General features: G+C 43.0%; 1 protein-coding gene across 15 annotated transcripts in view; it reads right to left on the bottom strand.

Annotated features, from left to right (window-relative positions):
- The window catches only part of COL5A1 (collagen type V alpha 1 chain), a 387668-nt gene that overhangs the window by 207834 nt on the left and 159494 nt on the right, over positions 1-20340 (bottom strand). For all 15 annotated transcript variants that reach the window (XM_056537902.1, XM_056537901.1, XM_056537900.1 and 12 more), the window contains one exon: positions 4180-4347. In XM_056537902.1, the coding sequence (XP_056393877.1) occupies positions 4180-4347 (168 nt within the window). The remainder of the gene's footprint in view (positions 1-4179; positions 4348-20340) is intronic.

The following is a 20340-nucleotide window of genomic DNA, read 5'->3' on the forward strand; positions in this document are numbered from 1 at the left end:
TCCAGTCTTTTGTATTATTAGACAGATAACTTGTTCACCTACTTTACCTTAAAGGAAAACTGTCACATATTTTCTCCCGCACTATCCACAGGTATTGGTGTATAGTGCGGGAGACGCTGATTAATACGAGCCCTACCTTGGTCTGATCCGCGCCGCCGTTCGCCCGCAATTGTAGTTTAAATCTCTGTGTATATCCTGCTGTAACTAGCACGGGCGGGGCTTCTGCGGGCTAACTGGCACTGATGTCAGCGCCGCTCATGAATATTCATCCCCCCTCCCTCTGGTTAGGAGCAGCAAAGAGAGGGAGAACAGGAGGGAGGAGGGATGAATATTCATGAGCGGCACTGACGTCAGTGCCAGTTAGCATGCAGAAGCCCCGCCCGTGCCAGTTACAGCAAGATATACACATAGAATAAAACTACAATTGCGGGCGAACGGCGGCGCGGATCAGACCAAGGTAGGGCTCGTATTAATCAGTGTCTCCCGCACTATACACCAATACCTGTAGATAGTGCGGGAGAAAATATGTGACAGTTTTCCTTTAATTGATTTGGTTTGGGGGTAACAATATGCCCTTTGCTACGAGGGACTTGGACAATGTCTAATTTTAAGAAATCCGGATGTAACTTTCTATCTCTAATGCAGTAGGCTGGTAATGGGGATTTTTGTGTGATAATTGAGGATATCAGAGACTATAAATCTAGTAATAACACAGGATATGTCACAAAGCTCCTCAGAGTTTAGCGGCCTCCAGGGACTCTGTGTTGGATCTTTCCACCATACTGCAGACTATTCGGCTCCCAGAATAACACTCATCCTTATTATCCGGGTGACACCTGTTTTATTTTTTAAATGAACTTCTCTAAAGTGGAAATTCTGTGCGGAATGACAGGGCGCAATGGACAAAAGCATATTCACCCCATTACAAAGAGAAAAGCACTCTTATGCGATGTTAGGTTATGTTTCTGACATCCGCGCTAATAGGAGGTCAGCGCTTTATTGTAGGAGGCGGAATAATGATCTGCTAACGCTGAACTGCGGTTCACAAGAGGTCGCCAGATAGTCCTGACAAAATGGCTAATTTCTTCCTCAGAGCTAAAAGTTTAAAATCAGTATAAATGGGCAAAACTGTCATTTCTGATCGGAAGTTCCGCTTAGGAATTTGGGTCTGAAATTCCGATGCAGCAGAATCCCATTGCTGGTAATATCATTCCACTGCACAGTGCACACTACGGAATTTCAGTGGCAGACGTTCCACCGCTGAAATTCTGCCACCAAAAAAATTAACTACTTCATTCTTCGGGTGGAATGTGCACTGCAGCCATTTCCATATATGGTGACGACAATGTCCATGTGGTCCTAGCACCGACTGATTCAGAATTTTTCTGTCCAGAGCTTCCTCCGTGTGAACCAGCCTTAGGGTACGTTCACACGAGCTGATTTTTTTGCGGGTTTTCCGCTGCGTATTTGAAAGTGGGCGGGCTCTTCTCAGCTGTCCGCAGCCGATTTTCCACGGCGGAATGTATACTGCAGAAAATCCGCCACAAGCCCCATTGAAGTCAGCAGGGACTGTGGTGGATTTTCCGCAGCAGAAAATCTGCTGCGGACAGCCGAGAAGAGCCCGCCCACTTTCAAATACACAGCGGAAAACCTTAGGGTACGTTCACACGCGCGGATTTTCAGTGGATTTTTCGCTGCAGATCCGCTGGTGAAGGCCCGCTCTATGCTGGCTTTACATGTGCATGCTGGTAGCGGCAATACGCAGCTACCAGCAGGCACACTGCGATGTGCGAGTCGCAATATACTCACACATTGCGGGAGCTCTCTGCTTAGCTCAGAGCAGGGAGAGTGGCCGCGATGTGAGAGTTCGCCGCGCACATCGCTGCAGTGAGTCTGTTCGTAGCGGCGTATTGCCGCTACCAGCAGGCACATGTAAAGACAGCATAGAGTGGGGCCTTCACCAGCGGATCCGCAGCTAAATACGCTGTGAAAATCCGTGCGTGTGAACGTACCTTTAGACTAATATTGGTTGGACATTGACTTATAGCAGTGGTCTTCAACCTGCGGACCTCCAGATGTTGCAAAACTACAATTCCCAGCATGCCCGGACAGCCAACGGCTGTCCGGGCATGCTGGGAGTTGTAGTTTTGCAACATCTGGAGATCCGCAGGTTGAAGACCACTGACTTATAGGATAGTACTTATAGGTAGCAATGCAAAACTACAACTCCCATCATGCCCTGATACGAACTCCATACACATTAGAGCAGCATTACTCAACCTGTGTCCCCACTTCTTTTTCAAAACTACAACTCCATGCGTGCTCTGTCAGCAGCAGGATAGTTTTGTAGGATAGCCAACTATAGGTAACGCTAGAGCAATGTTACCCAACCTATGGCTCACCTGCTGTGTCAAAACTACAACTACTCCCAGCATGCCCTCTCAACCTTTAGCTTTGGAGTTGTAGTTTTGCAACAGCTGGAGAGCTACAGGTTAAGGAACATTACTCTAAAATTGTGCAGCTCTTTGAAGGGGTAGGAGGGAGGCATCTTTATAATCATAATGGGGACATGGTTGTGTTCCCAGCAGAGCCCGATCTGTAAGGCTCCGCAGCTGGATCTCCTCTATAAGAACCAGTATTATCCCCAGCGCGGTATAAATCTTTACTTTTCAGCACATTCCTGGGAGATAACATACTGTACACTCCTCATGATATGTATACATATAGAACATTCCTGGGGTGATAATTGATGGTTGACTGAGTATAACACATAAGCAATGCTTTGTATAAACAGTCATAGTAGGAGCACTGATTATATCTGGTGACTTATTACATCACTCCTGTATAATATACAACCGGGTAGAATGCAGAGGCCGATCCGCCTTATAATACAGGTCAGATCACTGCAATGAGTCCTGACAAGGGTCAATCTTCACCCCCTAGATCATCAAATCCTGATGGTGCTTCCTAGATGGACGTTCTGACATCCCCCACTATCTCTGGGTAAGCTGTGCCCAATGTTTATGGGATCAGTGATCTTCAACCTGTGGACCTCCAGATGTTGCAAAATTACAACTCCTAGCATGTCCGGACAGCCGTTGGCTGTCCAGGCATGCTGGGAGTTGTAGTTTTGCAACATCTGGAGGTCCGCTGGTTGAAGGACCACTGGTGTAGATGATACAGTTTTCATTTCTTTCTCCTCCCTTTTTAATAGCCATAACTTTTTACATTTTCCAACTACATGGCCATATGAGGCTTGTTGCAAAAAAATATGCAATGTTGCAACTTTTGGGGGCTTTTGTGTCTGCGCAGTCCACATTTTACGGTAAAAATGACATGTTACCTTTATGTTGTGTGTCAATACATTTACAACGATACCCAGTTTGTATAGGCTTTGTTTTATTTGATTACTTTTAAAAAGTGTTTAAAAAAAAAAAAAAAAAATATATATATATATATATATATATATATATATATATATGCTTACAATCACCCTATTCTGACCCCCAAAAAAATTCTGTAAAAGCGGCTTATGACCTGTAGTTTTTTATCAGTACCATTTTTTGTTCAGATGGGATTTTATCATCACTTTTTATTCTTTTTTTTGATATATGGAATATTTAGATTTTTTTTTTTTAACGTTCACATCGTTCACAGTACGGGATAATAAAAATACCTTAATTTATGTATAAAGTAAGAAAAGGGGGGTGGGATTAAATTTTTTATTAGAGGAGGGGCTTATTTATATTTAAAAAAATGTTTTATTCTTTATCACACATTTTGTAATTCTCAATGGGGGACTATTATAAACACTCCTTTGACAGCTTTTACTGCTTTTATTTCATAGCATTGCTCAGTGATATCAGTGCACTTCTTTTTATAATCTGCCTGAGGCAGACTGTATAGGTAGAGAGGATCTGAGCAGCACGGAGGTAAGATGTCTATCATGGTTAATGTCGGACATCAGCGTATTCGTTGTGTACGTCCTGCGCTGTTTTATCTGCTCTATAACATAAAGCATGGGGATTAGACAGCATTTTCAATGTGACAGGTTCCCTTTAATTATGTAAATTTAATACAATGGACCCAATGGTCGATCCTACTCGCTGGCCATCCGCAAGTCCTACAACATAGTAACAACCTGGTTCCAGGCACTCATCTTGCTTTTGTAGGTCTTACCTGGAAACAACTGCTTGGTAGGGGCGCTTAGCTGTGCATTTTTGGACACCCTGTATGCCACATCTGGTCCCTTTGATGATTTTCTGTTCGAACAAAACCCTGTCGTCTTTTTGACTCCATCGGGTAAATTATGAAAATCTAAAACCTTCAAAACGTCTGCTGGTTCACCTGTAAGAGAAGAAGAGGAAATATTAGGTTCATAGATCTTACATCATATCCATTTAGTCGCACATGGTATTCATAGACACACAATCCCGGTCAGACTCTATGAAAAGGTTTTACGAGGTCCGTGGAGCTGGTGGCGCCAGAGATCTAAAGGCCAAACAAATCCCAAGTATGAGTTATGTAGAGGTCTTCTCCCCGTGACTCTTCTATTATCTCTAAAGGCCACCAAGAGGTACAAGTGTCTAAATGTGAGTCACCACCTCATACCTCATTCTATCTATGTCCCTAGTAAAGGAAATCAAGGCCAAGGCCTCGTATATAGTATCTCTGCTTTGTTACACAGTTCACTTCATAAAGTCACCAGGACTGACGGGATTGTCAGCTGCAAATAACCAATGACACCCAATAACTTTACGTTCAATGTCCTATAATAACACAGGCTACAAAATGGATGTGTGATCCAGAATCCATGCATATTCATCACTTTAAAAGCAAAATAGATAATATAGGCAATATTTCTAGAAGATGGAGCAAAATGACCATAAAATGTCCAGTCAGAAAGTGAGAGGGGACGAGCTGTATACATTCAGGCGGCTGTGTGAGCTGCACTGTGCTGGGTTATTCTTGTATATTGTAACAATAATAAATGGTAATCAATAATCAATCAATGAAATCATAAATGAGCCTGTACAGAGGATCCGATAAATAAAAAAGATGTAACAACAGGAATGGTGACCAAGCATTAAATAACCATTAAAAGACTACAAAATGAAATAAACGGTCACCATTGTTTCCAAAAGCTTTGCATAAATGAATGGAACAAAACAACACAAGAAATGTTGTAATATATCTTATTGGGGAAAAATGGTTCCTTTTACTGTTCCTTCCCCCCACTTAGACTTTTTACTCTGCCAGATCCGCTCACCGAGATCAGAGATCAGGTTATAGTTGCCTATAAAAGTCTATGAAGATGGGAGGGGAATCAGGGAGCTGCATAGCGAGAAAAAGACATAGAGGCACAGAGAAGGTGCTGAAAGTTCTATTAAGTGTTATATTCCACCCCAGTGCTGCATTTATAGTTACACTGCTCAGTACTGCTCTATAATGTCCTCCATGCTGCTGCTTTCAACTGTGTGCTATAGAGATATTGGGGAGTAGGATCCCCTCTTATGAGAGTGTGCTATAGAGATATAGAGAGGAGCAGGTACATTTTAAAGCTTATGTTCTTTTACTAGAAATCCCACAATTTGGCTGGAGGTGGCCTTTATTAGATAAGTCCCTCTAGTAAATCCAATGTTGTCTCTAAATGTAGCAAATTAAATAACACACTTGACTCAAACTCAAAGTGAAGTCATTCTACCAAGTGGGTACATCCATGGTGAGCACACACCTCACTCAGCGCTCCTGTGAAGGGCATACACACACCCCACTCAGTGCTCCTGTGAAGGGCATACACACACCCCACTCAGCGCTCCTGTGAAGGACATACACACACCCCACTCAGCGCTCCTGTGAGGGACATACACACACCCCACTCAGCGCTCCTGTGAGGGACATACACACACCCCACTCAGCGCTCCTGTGAAGGACATACACACACCCCACTCAGCGCTCCTGTGAAGGACATACACACACCCCACTCAGCGCTCCTGTGAGGGACATACACACACCCCACTCAGCGCTCCTGTGAGGGACATACACACACCCCACTCAGCGCTCCTGTGAGGGACATACACACACCCCACTCAGCGCTCCTGTGAAGGACATACACACACCCCACTCAGCGCTCCTGTGAAGGACATACACACACCCCACTCAGCGCTCCTGTGAAGGACATACACACACCCCACTCAGCGCTCCTGTGAGGGACATACACACACCCCACTCAGCGCTCCTGTGAGGGACATACACACACCCCACTCAGCGCTCCTGTGAGGGACATACACACACCCCACTCAGCGCTCCTGTGAAGGACATACACACCCCCCACTCAGCGCTCCTGTGAAGGACATACACACACTCCACTCAGCGCTCCTGTGAAGGACATACACACACCCCACTCAGCGCTCCTGTGAAGGACATACACACCCCCCACTCAGCGCTCCTGTGAGGGACATACACACACCCCACTCAGCGCTCCTGTGAAGGACATACACACACCCCACTCAGCGCTCCTGTGAGGGACATACACACACCCCACTCAGCGCTCCTGTGAGGGACATACACACACCCCACTCAGCGCTCCTGTGAAGGACATACACACACCCCACTCAGACTTTTCCTTGCGCTCCTGTGAAGGACATAAATGGATAAGAATATGTCGCCTGTGAATGATGTCTCCCCCAGCCGCCGTGTCTAGGAGGCTGACTGCAGAGTGTAATGCAGACATACATAACGTAGGAGAAATGTCAGCTTGGGAACAGAGAATTAATACATCTCTGGCACTAAAAAGCTTCCTGTGACATCCACAATTTGTTACATTCCATGGTGCGGAACAATAAAGCAGATTACCACATCAATCACAAGGCAAAATATATTAAAGCAAACAACATCTCTCTTAATTATCTGTAAAATAACAGAATGTCACATTCAATATCACCCGACTTTATTCTGATTTTCTTGTGTGTGTATTTTGCCACATAACCGTATTACCTGGAAAATCAGTTTTTATCATTCATTGTAAAAGGACAACAATGCTAAAAAGTCTGTAACAAGAAGAGGATAGAGGTGAAGGGTAGGCTATGTCAATGTGGAACGTGGTGATGGTGCAGGGCGCTGTGCCAACCCTATAATCCACAAGTGCCCACCTTATAATCATGGCTGATGATTTTAGCATATTGCATAAATGTGTGCGAGGTACGGTAAAGTTATTGCAAAAGTATAATCATGACACAAGTAGATGAAAATGTGCATTGGAGCACTCACCTCAGACACCAGGTATGTCGTGCAGAAAAACTTATTTATTTTCATTTTCAAAGCTGTATACACTTGCAGGGAGGTGGAGAGATGGTACACAAGCGGGTGGGCTACACCGGTGGGTGACGGTCCGTTATCGCGCCTTAGCACTTCGTCAGGCCCCTGGGACCTGACGAAGCGCTAAGGCGCGATAACGGACCGTCGCCCACCGGTGTAGCCCACCCGCTTGTGTACCAGTTTTTCTGTACGACATACCTGGCGTCTGAGGTGAGTGCTCCAATGCACATTTTCTTCTACTTGTGTCATGATTGAACTCTGCTCAACAGTGTGAAGCACCAGTGACGCTGTATATACTGTCGTACGGCTGGTGTATCAGCTGCTTGCCAGAAGGTGAATGACTGTTAACGTGAGTGAAGTTGGACGGTGCCAGGTCATCTTCTTTTCTTGTGTGATATTGCAAAAGTATGTTTATGTATTGCACCATATTTCTTTCATACTGTTACGCCGAGCGCTCCGGGTCCCCGCTCCTCCCCGGAGCGCTCGCTTCTCTCTCGCTACCGCAGCGCTCCGGGCAGCTCCACTGACCCGGTGCGCTGCGATACCGTCTCCAGCCGGGATGCGATTCGCGATGCGGGTAGCGCCCGCTCGCGATGCGCATCCCGGCTCCCGTACCTGACTCGCTCTCCGTCTGTCCTGTCCCGGCGCGCGCGGCCCCGCTCCCTAGGGCGCGCGCGCGCCGGGTCTCTGCGATTTAAAGGGCCACTGCGCCGCTGATTGGCGCAGTGGTTCCAATTAGTGTGTTCACCTGTGCACTCCCTATTTATACCTCACTTCCCCTTCACTCCCTCGCCGGATCTTGTTGCCATTGTGCCAGTGAAAGCGTTTCCTTGTGTGTTCCTAGCCTGTGTTCCAGACCTCCTGCCGTTGCCCCCGACTACGATCCTTGCTGCCTGCCCCGACCTTCTGCTACGTCCGACCTTGCTTCTGTCTACTCCCTTGTACCGCGCCTATCTTCAGCAGTCAGAGAGGTTGAGCCGTTGCTAGTGGATACGACCTGGTCACTACCGCCGCAGCAAGACCATCCCGCTTTGCGGCGGGCTCTGGTGAAAACCAGTAGTGACTTAGAACCGATCCACTAGCACGGTCCACGCCAATCCCTCTCTGGCACAGAGGATCCACTACCTGCCAGCCGGCATCGTGACACATACACTGAGATATTAAAAGTGTAAAGGGTTAACACTTCTGCAATTACTGTACCAAGATAAATGATTCATTGGTCACATGATTCTCACAACCAATAGTTGAAGGAGAAGTCCCTAGTCCAGCCTTTCTCTCCCAGGAAAAGGGTGTTAGAGCCAGTCCGGGTCTGATATTGATCACTACCTACAAGTCGCTGATCCTGTTTCTGTCCATGCAGTAAGGATGACAGAGAGGAGATGGCTGAACAAGGACCTCTCTGCAATACACCAATCTCTTTCTTGGCTTCTGGATGGAGTTAGTGCTGCTTGACTATCATGTCATGAGAAGTTTTCCTGCATACGTCCTTCCAGACTTGTGTGAGTAAAGTAAAGTCTACATATTGCACCACAGTAGGTGAACATCTGTGAAGAGCTCAGTAACATCAGAACATCAGTCATTTTAGAAACTTTGGACTGAGAACATATTCATCTGAGACCACTTACATCTGCATTAGACATTACACGTACATGTGCTAAGACGCACATCACAGATTGCTAAATTCAAAGCTGCTAAGAGGCTACATTTAAAGGGACAGTGACCAATTATCCATTCTTCAGGCAATAAATCAGTAACAATAAAAGCTGTGCTAAAGCAACTGTGTTATATTGGAATAGCACAAGAATTTTCAGTAAAGATGGTAACGTTGTTTCACCGAATCCTAGTAACCAAAGCTTGTGGTTGGGTCACAACAGTTAGCAACACCACCACATGAGTCAAAGGACTACAACTTCCAGCTGACCTGCCCCATAACTACTCCTAGTCCCCCAGATATATTGTTACAGATACTGTACAGATTTCATATATCACTGCAGCTCAATAATTACGGGTATATAGCAGGAAGTTATGGGCAGCCTGCACTTGTAAAGATGCTTGACACCCGGACGCATAAGGAGAGTCACACATATTCCAATGGCAGGAGGCCAAAATTCCTACCATTTCTGTGTACAAAAACTTCCCAGACATTGTCGCTCAGCTGTGAGGTAACATCTATCACAGCGACATCAGAATCCGTATACCAGTGAGACCAAGGCTGCAAACACAGACAAAAGTGTCACCACACGGGTGACAGAGCTAAGAATACCTTCATTCCACATAACAAGCGAGTGTCATCCTACACAGGCCAGAAATGTTGTGGAAAATACAGTCTCTGCAACCAAAATCCAAGTGAAAAATGTAAATCAAATCCCATGGATTGTGTTGGATACATCCAAAAAATTACCAAATTTTCATTCATTAAATCCGCAGTTTTGAAACAGTTTTGTGATGATATTCAGCAAGTGAGTCGTTTGCAGATTTTATTGTGAATCGGGAAAAAAACACCCAAAAAAATAGGGTCACACACAGAGCATCCGCAGTGTATTTGATGCTGCGGATGTGCTGCCGGCAGTCATAGAGCGAATGCAGGAAAAGCTCCCTGCTGCGGCTGAGCAGCTCTGTGTGTCAGCTTGTGACCGCCGGCAGGAAACCCACCGCTATGAACTGACACAAAGAGCTCTGCAGTCGCTCTATGACTGCCGACAGCGCATCCGCAGCGTCAAATACACTGCGGATGCTCTGTGTGTGACCCTACTCTAAACCTGCAAACAATCCTCAACAGAGATGGGTTGAAAATAGAACGCTTGCACTGTCAACACCTTCATCTTCTACGCTGTCTTCATCTTAAAAAATAGTTACCAAAATAGCACAAAAAAAAACTCACTATCATAAGATAATCAAATATCACCATACATATTACCATTATACTATAACCAAACCCAGTACATCAAGGCCAACATTATCAATTATACCTAATCCTACCAAACCAAGACCACTACCATTATACCACATAGTGACTGAATAATACCACCACACTGTTATTAAATAAAATCTACTATATACAGACCAATACCATACAGTGATCATATAAAGGATAATCCTGACTCTACACAGGCTCTGTAGACCATATTGGTGATCACATACTGTTACAGGTAGTGACTCAAACAAGGTGTCTTTGATCGGAATCGTTTACTTTTCTTGTCCATTCAACCGCACTGTCTGCCCCAGATGTTTTAGCCATGTTCAATGGCACAGTCCAACTGTGTGTGCGTCTTAAAGATGCACACAAATTTAACAGCTGTGTTAGCCCAGGGATACAGAACTTCCCTTCCCATGCATGTCACCCTACTTAGAAAACTACCATTTGCAGCACGCCCGGACAGCCTTTGGCTGTCCGAAGCATGCTGATAGTTGTAGTTTTGCAACAACTGGAGGCAAAGTAGTTAGAAAACATTGGTCTGGATAGAGGTTGGGTGTAAAGACTGATACAAAACACCAAAAGCATTTCTATGGGAGTGTCAGGGGACCAAAAAATAAATCTACAGGGAAATTTGAACAATGACCTGCACTATGTGGCATGGATTTGTGATGCGAATGTGTAGTGCGTCACCTAAAACACAAGAATGTGTGCAGGAATGTTGTATTTAACAGCATCATCACAAAACAATAGGACTCGTCAGAAACAATGGTGCAACACTAAGAAGAAGGTGACAAAAAAGCGTGTGACAACATCATATTCCCAGAAACTCTGATTATAAAGAAGCTACGGGCAAAATTCTGAGCAAGAATTGTTTTATTATTTTCGGGCAAAAGACAAGAATATCAGATTCATATTGCACAATAATGAAATCCTCACATCACATCGGTGAATCAACACAAGACCAGGGCCTGGCATCTAAATCATGAAATAATGGGCCCACTAACCATCTCAGCCCCCTCCCCATGTCCACAAAAATTTGACTTCCCAACAGAAGTAAATTCTGGAAGCCGATAACTACATCCCAAGCCCATCAACTGAACAGCTGTGGCCTGTACGAGAGCCTATAAATACAGCTTTGATCTACTATCCTGGGAGTCATGATGTGTGCCAGGAATAGAGGGAGAGCACAGGACATCAGTAAAGAGGGACCATAGTGATGATCACACATAGTGCAAGACGCCTGTATATACAGAAGAGTTAGGACTAGGTTCTATAATACTGCAATAATGTAACTGATATAACACTGCTCCTATATACAAGAATATAACTACTATAATACTGCTCCTATATACAAGAATATAACTACTATAATACTGCTCCTCTATACAAGAATATAACTACTATAATACTGCTCCTCTATACAAGAATATAACTACTATAATACTGCCTCCTATATACAAGAATATAACTACTATAATACTGCTCCTATATACAAGAATATAACTACTATAATACTGCTCCTATATACAAGAATATAACTACTATAATACTGCTCCTCTATAGAAGAATATAACTACTATAATACTGCCCCTATATACAAGAATATAACTACTATAATACTGCTCCTATATACAAGAATATAACTACTATAATACTGCTCCTATATACAAGAAAATAACTACTATAATACTGCTCCTATATACAAGAATATAACTACTATAATACTGCTCCTATATACAAGAATATAACTGCTATAATACTACTCCTATATACAATATAACTACTATAATACTGCTCCTATATACAAGAATATATCTACTATAATACTGCTCCTATATACAAGAATATAACTACTATAACACTGCTCCTATATACAAGAATATAACTACTATAATACTGCTCCTATATACAAGAATATAACTACTATAATACTGCTCCTATATACAAGAATATAACTACTATAATACTGCTCCTTTATACAAGAATATAACTACTATAATACTGCCCCCTATATACACGAATATAACTACTATAATACTGCTCCTATATACAAGAATATAACTACTATAATACTGCTCCTATATACAAGAATATAACTACTATAATACTGCTCCTATATACAAGAATATAACTACTATAATACTGCTCCTATATATACAAGAATATAACTACTATAATACTGCCTCCTATATACAAGAATATAACTACTATAATACTGCTCCTATATACAAGAATATAACTACTATAATACTGCTCCTATATACAAGAATATAACTACTATAATACTGCCTCCTATATACAAGAATATAACTACTATAATACTGCTCCTATATACAAGAATATAACTACTATAATACTGCTCCTATATACAAGAATATAACTACTATAATACTGCTCCTATATACAAGAATATAACTACTATAATACTGCTCCTATATACAAGAATATAACTACTATAATACTGCTCCTTTATACAAGAATATAACTACTATAATACTGCTCCTATATACAAGAATATATCTACTATAATACTGCTCCTATATACAAGAATATAACTACTATAATACTGCTCCTATATACAAGAATATAACTACTATAATACTGCTCCTATATACAAGAATATAACTACTATAATACTGCCCCCTATATACAAGAATATAATTACTATAATACTGCTCTTATATACAAGAATATAACTACTATAATACTGCTCCTATATACAAGAATATAACTACTATAATACTGCTCCTATATACAGGAATATAACTACTATAATACTGCTCCTATATACAAGAATATAACTACTATAATACTGCTCCTATATACAAGAATATAACTACTATAATACTGCTCCTATATACAGGAATATAACTACTATAATACTGCTCCTATATACAAGAATATAACTACTATAATACTGCCTCCTATATACAAGAATATAACTACTATAATACTGCTCCTATATACAAGAATATAACTACTATAATACTGCTCCTATATACAAGAATATAATTACTATAATACTGTCTCCTATATACAAGAATATAACTACTATAATACTGCTCCTATATACAGGAATATAACTACTATAATACTGCTCCTATATACAGGAATATAACTACTATAATACTGCTCCTATATACAGAAATATAACTACTATAATACTGCTCCTATATACAGGAATATAACTACTATAATACTGCTCCTATATACAGGAATAGAACTATTATAATACTTCCTTTTATATCACTCTATTGTTAACTTCATGGAAACTAAAACTGTAGGAAAACTAAGTATAAATTACAATCCAGGACCAGAGGTCTAGTTGTTTATTTTGACAATGAGGACTCATAGATCTGAGGTGTCGCTGACTGAAGTGACAGGAAAGTTCCATGTTAAATCTTTGGTCACATCTGGTTTTGCAATCTCCCTCAGCACTGAATGTTCTCTGCGTCTCCCTTGTCACAGTATTGTTAATGGAGCATCCAGCGGCTGGGCACCGGTCCAATGCATGGCCTGCAGGAGACATCTGGGGGACTTCCCACAACGCACTGAGACTTCTTCTATAAGGCTAGCCAACCTGATCCTACTCCTGTCAGATGGCGGACCTCAGTATTTTAGCCCCCTCCCTGGAATGTGATCCTGGATGTTGTCCAGAGGCCTTCAGGAGATTTATCAGATTATCCAAAGCATCTCATTGCTCCATGATTCAATTATGGAAAATTGCAGTCAAAATAATTTTTTATTAAAAAGAAAAAGTACAATCCTCCACCTCCTCCACCCTCCAATATCCATCAGGCCTGACAACGCGGATGCACTGGCAGGATCTTGTAGGACAGTCAGTCCCTTAGTTTCTAATTACAGCCAGCGAGATCTGGAACACTTACTAAATCAACTCCCCAATGAATAGATGTGCGCAGCGTTTTATCAAGCACCTTCTCTATCGTCTGCCACAATGTCTGAGAAAAGAAACCTCTTCTGGAAGTGTCACCGACTGTACAAGGGATAAACCAGAATCCAACAAATGTATCTTCCATCTCAGGTGTAATGATATAAACCGCTCCCATAGTAACAGGAATTAAACCTTGAAGCGTTTATAGTTACTGACCCCTGATCCAACGTGTCCTTAAAATAAAATCCACATTGTACTGCAAATGTCACTATAAACATGATGTCAAAGATTTCACTCAATGCCCCCATGGTTTACTCCATCCAGTTCCTTCTTAACTTATAAGGTAGTGCAAAATCACAACAGAGTTTAAACCAAAGAGGACTAATATGTATAACCTGTATAACCTTAATTACACGTTACATTTTAACAAACTCTGCATAAATCAATAGTACAAGCAAAAATAGTTAACTTTGTAATATATTTTATCAGAAAGAAGGCCTAGCTTTATCTTATCAGGCTCCTTTGCTCTTAACCTAAACCTGATCTGGAAAATGATAATGTCTGTCTTGAGACAAATTCACCACTAAGGCTACGTTCACACTGCGGAATCTCTGGGCACAAAGTTCATGCACGGAGATTCCGAGTGCGGCCAGCGCTGACTGCGCAGAGACTGCAATCTCCAATAGACTGCAATGTGTTCCGAGAGTATTTCCGCCTGAAGAATGAGCAACACCATTTTTCAGGCGGAAATTTCCAAGCAGATTTTTCGTCCACAAATTCCGAAGTGTGAATTTGTGAACGGAAAACCATTTACTACACTATTCATTTTAGCAGGTGGAATTTCTGCCTGCAATTTCAAAGCGGAATTGCAGGCGGAAATTCCGTAGTGTGAACCTAGCCTTAGGGATCAGGTTACAGCTGCCCACAAAAGATAATGAAGAGTGGGCAGTAGGAGGAGGGAGTTGCAGAGAAGTTCAGATGCAAAGAGACAGAAAAGCTTCTTACACTGCTCAGTACTTCTCTACAATGTCATCCATGCTTCTGCTTCTAAAGGCTTGAGGGTTAGGAGTGCCGGACCGCAGCACCGATGTGCCTGACCAATGCCTTTTTGTCTCTTCATAGAAGATCTGAAATCCAGTGTTCTCCATTTTGACAGCACAGACAGGTATGACAAAGGAATTAGTCCCTTTCACTGTCAGCAGCGCAGGTCCTGTCTAAGCACTGACAAAGTCCCTTTAAGAATAATAGAATATTTGAATATAGAATATATTGAATGATAAATCTCCCCCTATATGTATCTAGGTCATTCAGCATTTTAGAAACAGAAGTCGACCTATCAGTCTCTGTAACTTCTGAAATGAAATAACACCTGTTTTTTAATTATTTAATTTAAGAGTTGTGGGGGGGGGGGGGGTGATGTATTTCCCACCCTAGGCTTATACTCAGGGCAATAGGTTTTCCTGGGTTTTTGGGGTGAAATTAGGGGCCTCGGCTTATATTCAGAACGGCTAATACTCGAGTATATACGGTAACTTATTTTCAGTCCTCTCCCACCAGATAATGTCAATAAGTTCTCGGTTTTTGGTATTGAAGGGCGATCATTGGGGCCACCACATCCTAAACAGGAAGGGCTGTCCGGATAAAATGATACTAGGTATCTAGGGGTTTTATCTGGATATGGCACTCTGTGTTTATCTTTTTTCTGAGTTACTTCATTTGTAACTTTTTTTTTTTTTTTTTTTTTCCAAACATAGTTTATTCAATTTTGTAAGAAAATACAAAATACAGAAAAGCAAAATAGAATAAAAGAATCTACAACAAAGCAGTTTACACGTTATGTGCAATTTTTTACAGGTAGGTCAGTTCAGCGTATAGGAAGTATCACTGTCGATCCACTTCTCTCTCGGGAGGCAACTAGCCCCTTGCGACATCTCTTAATGTGGTCAAATCTTTCCTGAGTCGTAAGCATTCAGAATGCACCATGACTTGTGATAATAGTCTCATTTCTGACATTAGGTGGGTAAACGTAGGCCTCCTAGCGTGCCACTCAACGATTCTATACTGTACCATTCAGTGGAACCAAATGGAGTGACTATATCGACTATTTCTGACATTGTGTAGTGGGAAAGGATAAATACCCTCCATTTATCAAAGAACTTGCCAGTATGCGTGTCTCTGTGGCGTTCAGTGTCCAACCTGTCTATCCCACACAGCAGTTTTAGTTGGGAAATAAGCATGGCCTCGGTTGGTGTTTCTGGCCGTAACCAGTTAGAGAAAAGACATCTCAGTGCCACAAGTAGAGTTATATGGACCAATGGAGGTGTTTTCCCTTCCCTTTGGGCATCCCTTTCCGGGGGTCTATTTTGGTGGAACAGTAGGGTTCTCGGTGTGAAGGGTAGGGTAATGCCCCAAAGATCTTTAACAAAGCGTATTACCTTGTGCCAAAATTCCACAACCTGTGAACATGACCATACCCCATGCCACATATCTGTAAGGGGACTGGAGCACTTTGGACACTCTGTGATCCTGTCAGGGAAGTCAGGCGATGGACGTATGTTGAAACCATACAATGCTCTATGAGCAAATTTGAAGTAAGTCTCGCGCCATCTTTCATTTATGATGTGCCGTCGTATCACCTGCCATCCCCTCAGGACACACGCTGAAATATCTTCTCCTGGGACCCACTTCGACCAGTTAGAGAATATGGACTCTGGATCTAATCTGATGAGAGCTCTTTTCAGAGAGGGATATAAATTAGAAATTGTCAGCTTGCGAGGGCAGTCACCTACCAGACGGTCAAAGTCATGTTCTATGGCTTCCCTAGATACATTTCGCAGCCGGGACGACAGAAAAGAGTGTAGTTGTATGAGTGTGTAGGTATGTGCAGCCGGAAGTGAGTATTTCAGGACCATCTCATGAGGTGTGTGCCATCTCTTATCAGCCCTGTTAATCATGTGTCGTACTGTTGTTAGACCTTTGGATGCCCATAGCGACAGGGTTTGAGAGGTCAATATGTGTGGGCCTTCTGGGTGTTTGGTGAGGGGGAGATGTTTGGAAACTAAAAAAGGGAGGTGAAATAGTTTTCGAACCTCCTTCCACGTCACCACTGTGTCCCGTAGTAGGACTGAGTGTTTTAGCAATGGTGGTAGCTTAGCATAGGAGGTATGCATAATAGTAGTTAAATCCCAAGGGTTTGCCAATTCCCTTTCCAACTGTGTGGTGGCGTGGAACGAGGAGTCGTGAATCCAGTCAATTACAAATCGAAACAGGCAGGCCAGGTTGTAGCCCCTCAGATTAGGGAAATTTAGACCTCCCTCTTGTGTACCCAACATTAGTTTTTTCAAGGCTATTCTCGGTCTCTTACCAGCCCAAATGAACTTGGTGAAGGCCGAGTTGAGATTCTGTATGTCAGCATGTCTCAGTAGTAGGGGAAGGGTTTGCATTGGATAAAGGAGTCTGGAAAAGCTAACCATTTTAAGCAAGTGACACCTGCCCATAAATGTGAGAGGTATATTATTCCAGCGTTGTAGCTCTGCACGGATCCTAGCGAACAAGGGCGGGTAGTTTAGATTATATATTGTGGCAGGCGTTTTACCAATGTTTATCCCTAAATAAGTGACCGAGGAGGAGGCCAGTCTAATGCCTAACCCTGCAATGCGGTTGGCCCACCTTGGTGCGGATGTTCCTAGAGCTAGCAGTTCTGATTTATGTAGGTTAATTTTATAGCCTGAAAAACTTCCAAACAGTTGTAGATGGGTAAGCAATCGATGTAACGATTGGTCAGGGGAGTCTATAAATAATAGTACATCATCTGCAAACATAGTTAGTTTAACTTCTTCTCTGCCTACTTTTATTCCGGAGTATATTTGCGTGGACAATAGAGATCTGGCTAGAGGTTCCAGTGCTAGATTAAAAAGTAGCGGGGAAAGTGGGCACCCCTGTCTGGTACCCTTGGATAGAGCTATGGGTGCAGATAGAATTCCGTGCGTATAAATCTGAGCGACCGGATTGCGATACAACCCTGTTAGGTATGTGCGGAATGTGCCCTGCAGACCTATCCGATCCAGCACCATCCCCAGCCAGTCCCACCTTACATTATCGAACGCCTTTTCGGCATCAAGTGTCAACAGGGCTGGCCTTTCTCCTGGCTGGGGACAGAGCTGCAACCGGTCCAGGACCGCCAGAACAGTTCTAAGATTCATGGTAGCAGACCTGTTCCTAATAAAACCCACTTGATGGGTGCCTACTAAGGCCGGCATGAACCTTGATAGTCTATCTGCCAGGATTTTAGATAGGATTTTAACGTCTTGATTGATCAGTGAGATGGGTCTATATGAGGCAGGATCTGTGGTATCTTTGCCTTGTTTGTGCAGTAGTTTGATGTATGCCAGTGATGCAGCTGGTGAAAGAGATCCTGTGGTCATATAGACCGTATATACGTCAACTAGCACTGGGGTTAGCTGTGGTAGAAGTGCTTTGTAAAATTCCCCTGTGTACCCATCAGGCCCCGGGGCTTTACAATTATGTAGATTCCTAATGGTAGAGCTGACTTCCTCCTCCGTTATAGGCGAATTAAGGATATCCCTCTGCTCACCCGTCAGCTGAGGAATATCTACCCCTCGTAAAAATGTTTCCCCTAACGTCATATCCGCAGGGCCAGCACGATATAGGTCAGCGTAGAAGGTAGCCAGAATTTTATTTATGACATGAGGGTCTGTGTTCATCGTTCCTGCGGTGTCTTTTAGGGCTGTGATATGTGTGAGGGGGCGTTTACCTCTCGCTAGCCTAGCCATTAGGCGACCTGCCTTGTTCCCGTGGCGAAATAAATCTACCTCAAAATGAGCCCTCTTCATCCTCTCCCTCCTGTCAAGCCATAGTTCAAATTGAGCCTTTGCCTCTTTCCATTTCTCCTTGTGGTCATCTGTGGGGGAACCGAGGAATACGGCGTATGCAGATTGCAATCGGGCACTAGCCTCCGCAAATTTCACCCGGGAGGTACGTTTTAGATTGGCCATATCTGCAATCAGCCTACCCCGCATTACAGCCTTGCCAGTTTCCCAGAACAATGTCGGATTTGTGCGGTGATCAGCATTTTGTGCCGTAAATTCTAGCCACCACGATCTCAGTTTCTCCACAAATGCGTCATTTTTCGCCAAGTAAGTGGGGAACTTCCACAAAATATCTGAGCCCTTTGGGCATGAGGGGTATAGGTGCAATATTATGGGGGTATGGTCAGATAGTGCCAATTCCCCGATGCGCACTTCCTCTACTCTATTACTCATTTCCGCGGTCACCAGCATATAATCCAGCCTGGACCAAGAGTTGTGTGCATTGGAGAAGTGGGTGAATTCCCTATCTTCGGGATGGTGTAGTCTCCATGCATCTGTCATTCCCAGTTGCTCCAGGAACAGTGGTAATACACAGTCCCTAGACCGAATGGGGGTGGTCGAATTAGGGGCATGCGGGCCTTTTCTGTCCACTAATGGGTCCAGTACTGTATTTAGGTCTCCACCCAGTAACTTTCCCGGTGTCCTGTCAGACTGGATTCTGTCAGCAAGATCAATAAAGAACCTTTTGTTTTCTCCATTAGGTGCGTATACATTATAGATACTAAACGTGTCCCCGTTATGTTCCAAGATAATATGAGAGACTCTACCTTCATTGTCTGTTGTATGGGAAAGGAGTTTAAACGTGAACGATTTGTTTATGAGGGTGATGACTCCGGCTTTCCCTTCGTTTGCGGGTGAGCCAAAGACATGTCCCACCCATTGTTGGTGCATCCTTACGAAATCAGCAGTCGCCAAATGAGTCTCCTGCATTAATACAATGTCAGGATTGAAGCGTTTTAGGTATCTAAGAAAAAGCCTCCGTTTATGTGGAGAGCGTAGGCCTTTGACATTCCAAGATATAATTCTAGTCATGGTGCATTCCTAGTCGTGTTTTACCAGTGAGCATGATACATGAGTGTAAGCAAAAGGTAGTTAGCTCTAATACAGTAGTTACATTCAACTGGGAAGAGATGCCATTTCTAAAAGCATGAACCTGACGCTGTAACTGTGATGTTCGGTGTCCATGGGCTAAGTAAGAGACTGACTGTTGAAATCCCACCTGTATAGTTAAGGTAAATAAAACCAAAACAATAAACCATTGACAACCAAACAAAAGAGACCCATGAGGCATCTGAGGAAAAACGATGTCTCTCTCTAGGGTAGAA

The sequence above is a fragment of the Hyla sarda genome, chromosome 9, assembly GCF_029499605.1.
Source record: "Hyla sarda isolate aHylSar1 chromosome 9, aHylSar1.hap1, whole genome shotgun sequence".
In the NCBI taxonomy this organism is placed as follows: domain Eukaryota; kingdom Metazoa; phylum Chordata; class Amphibia; order Anura; family Hylidae; genus Hyla; species Hyla sarda.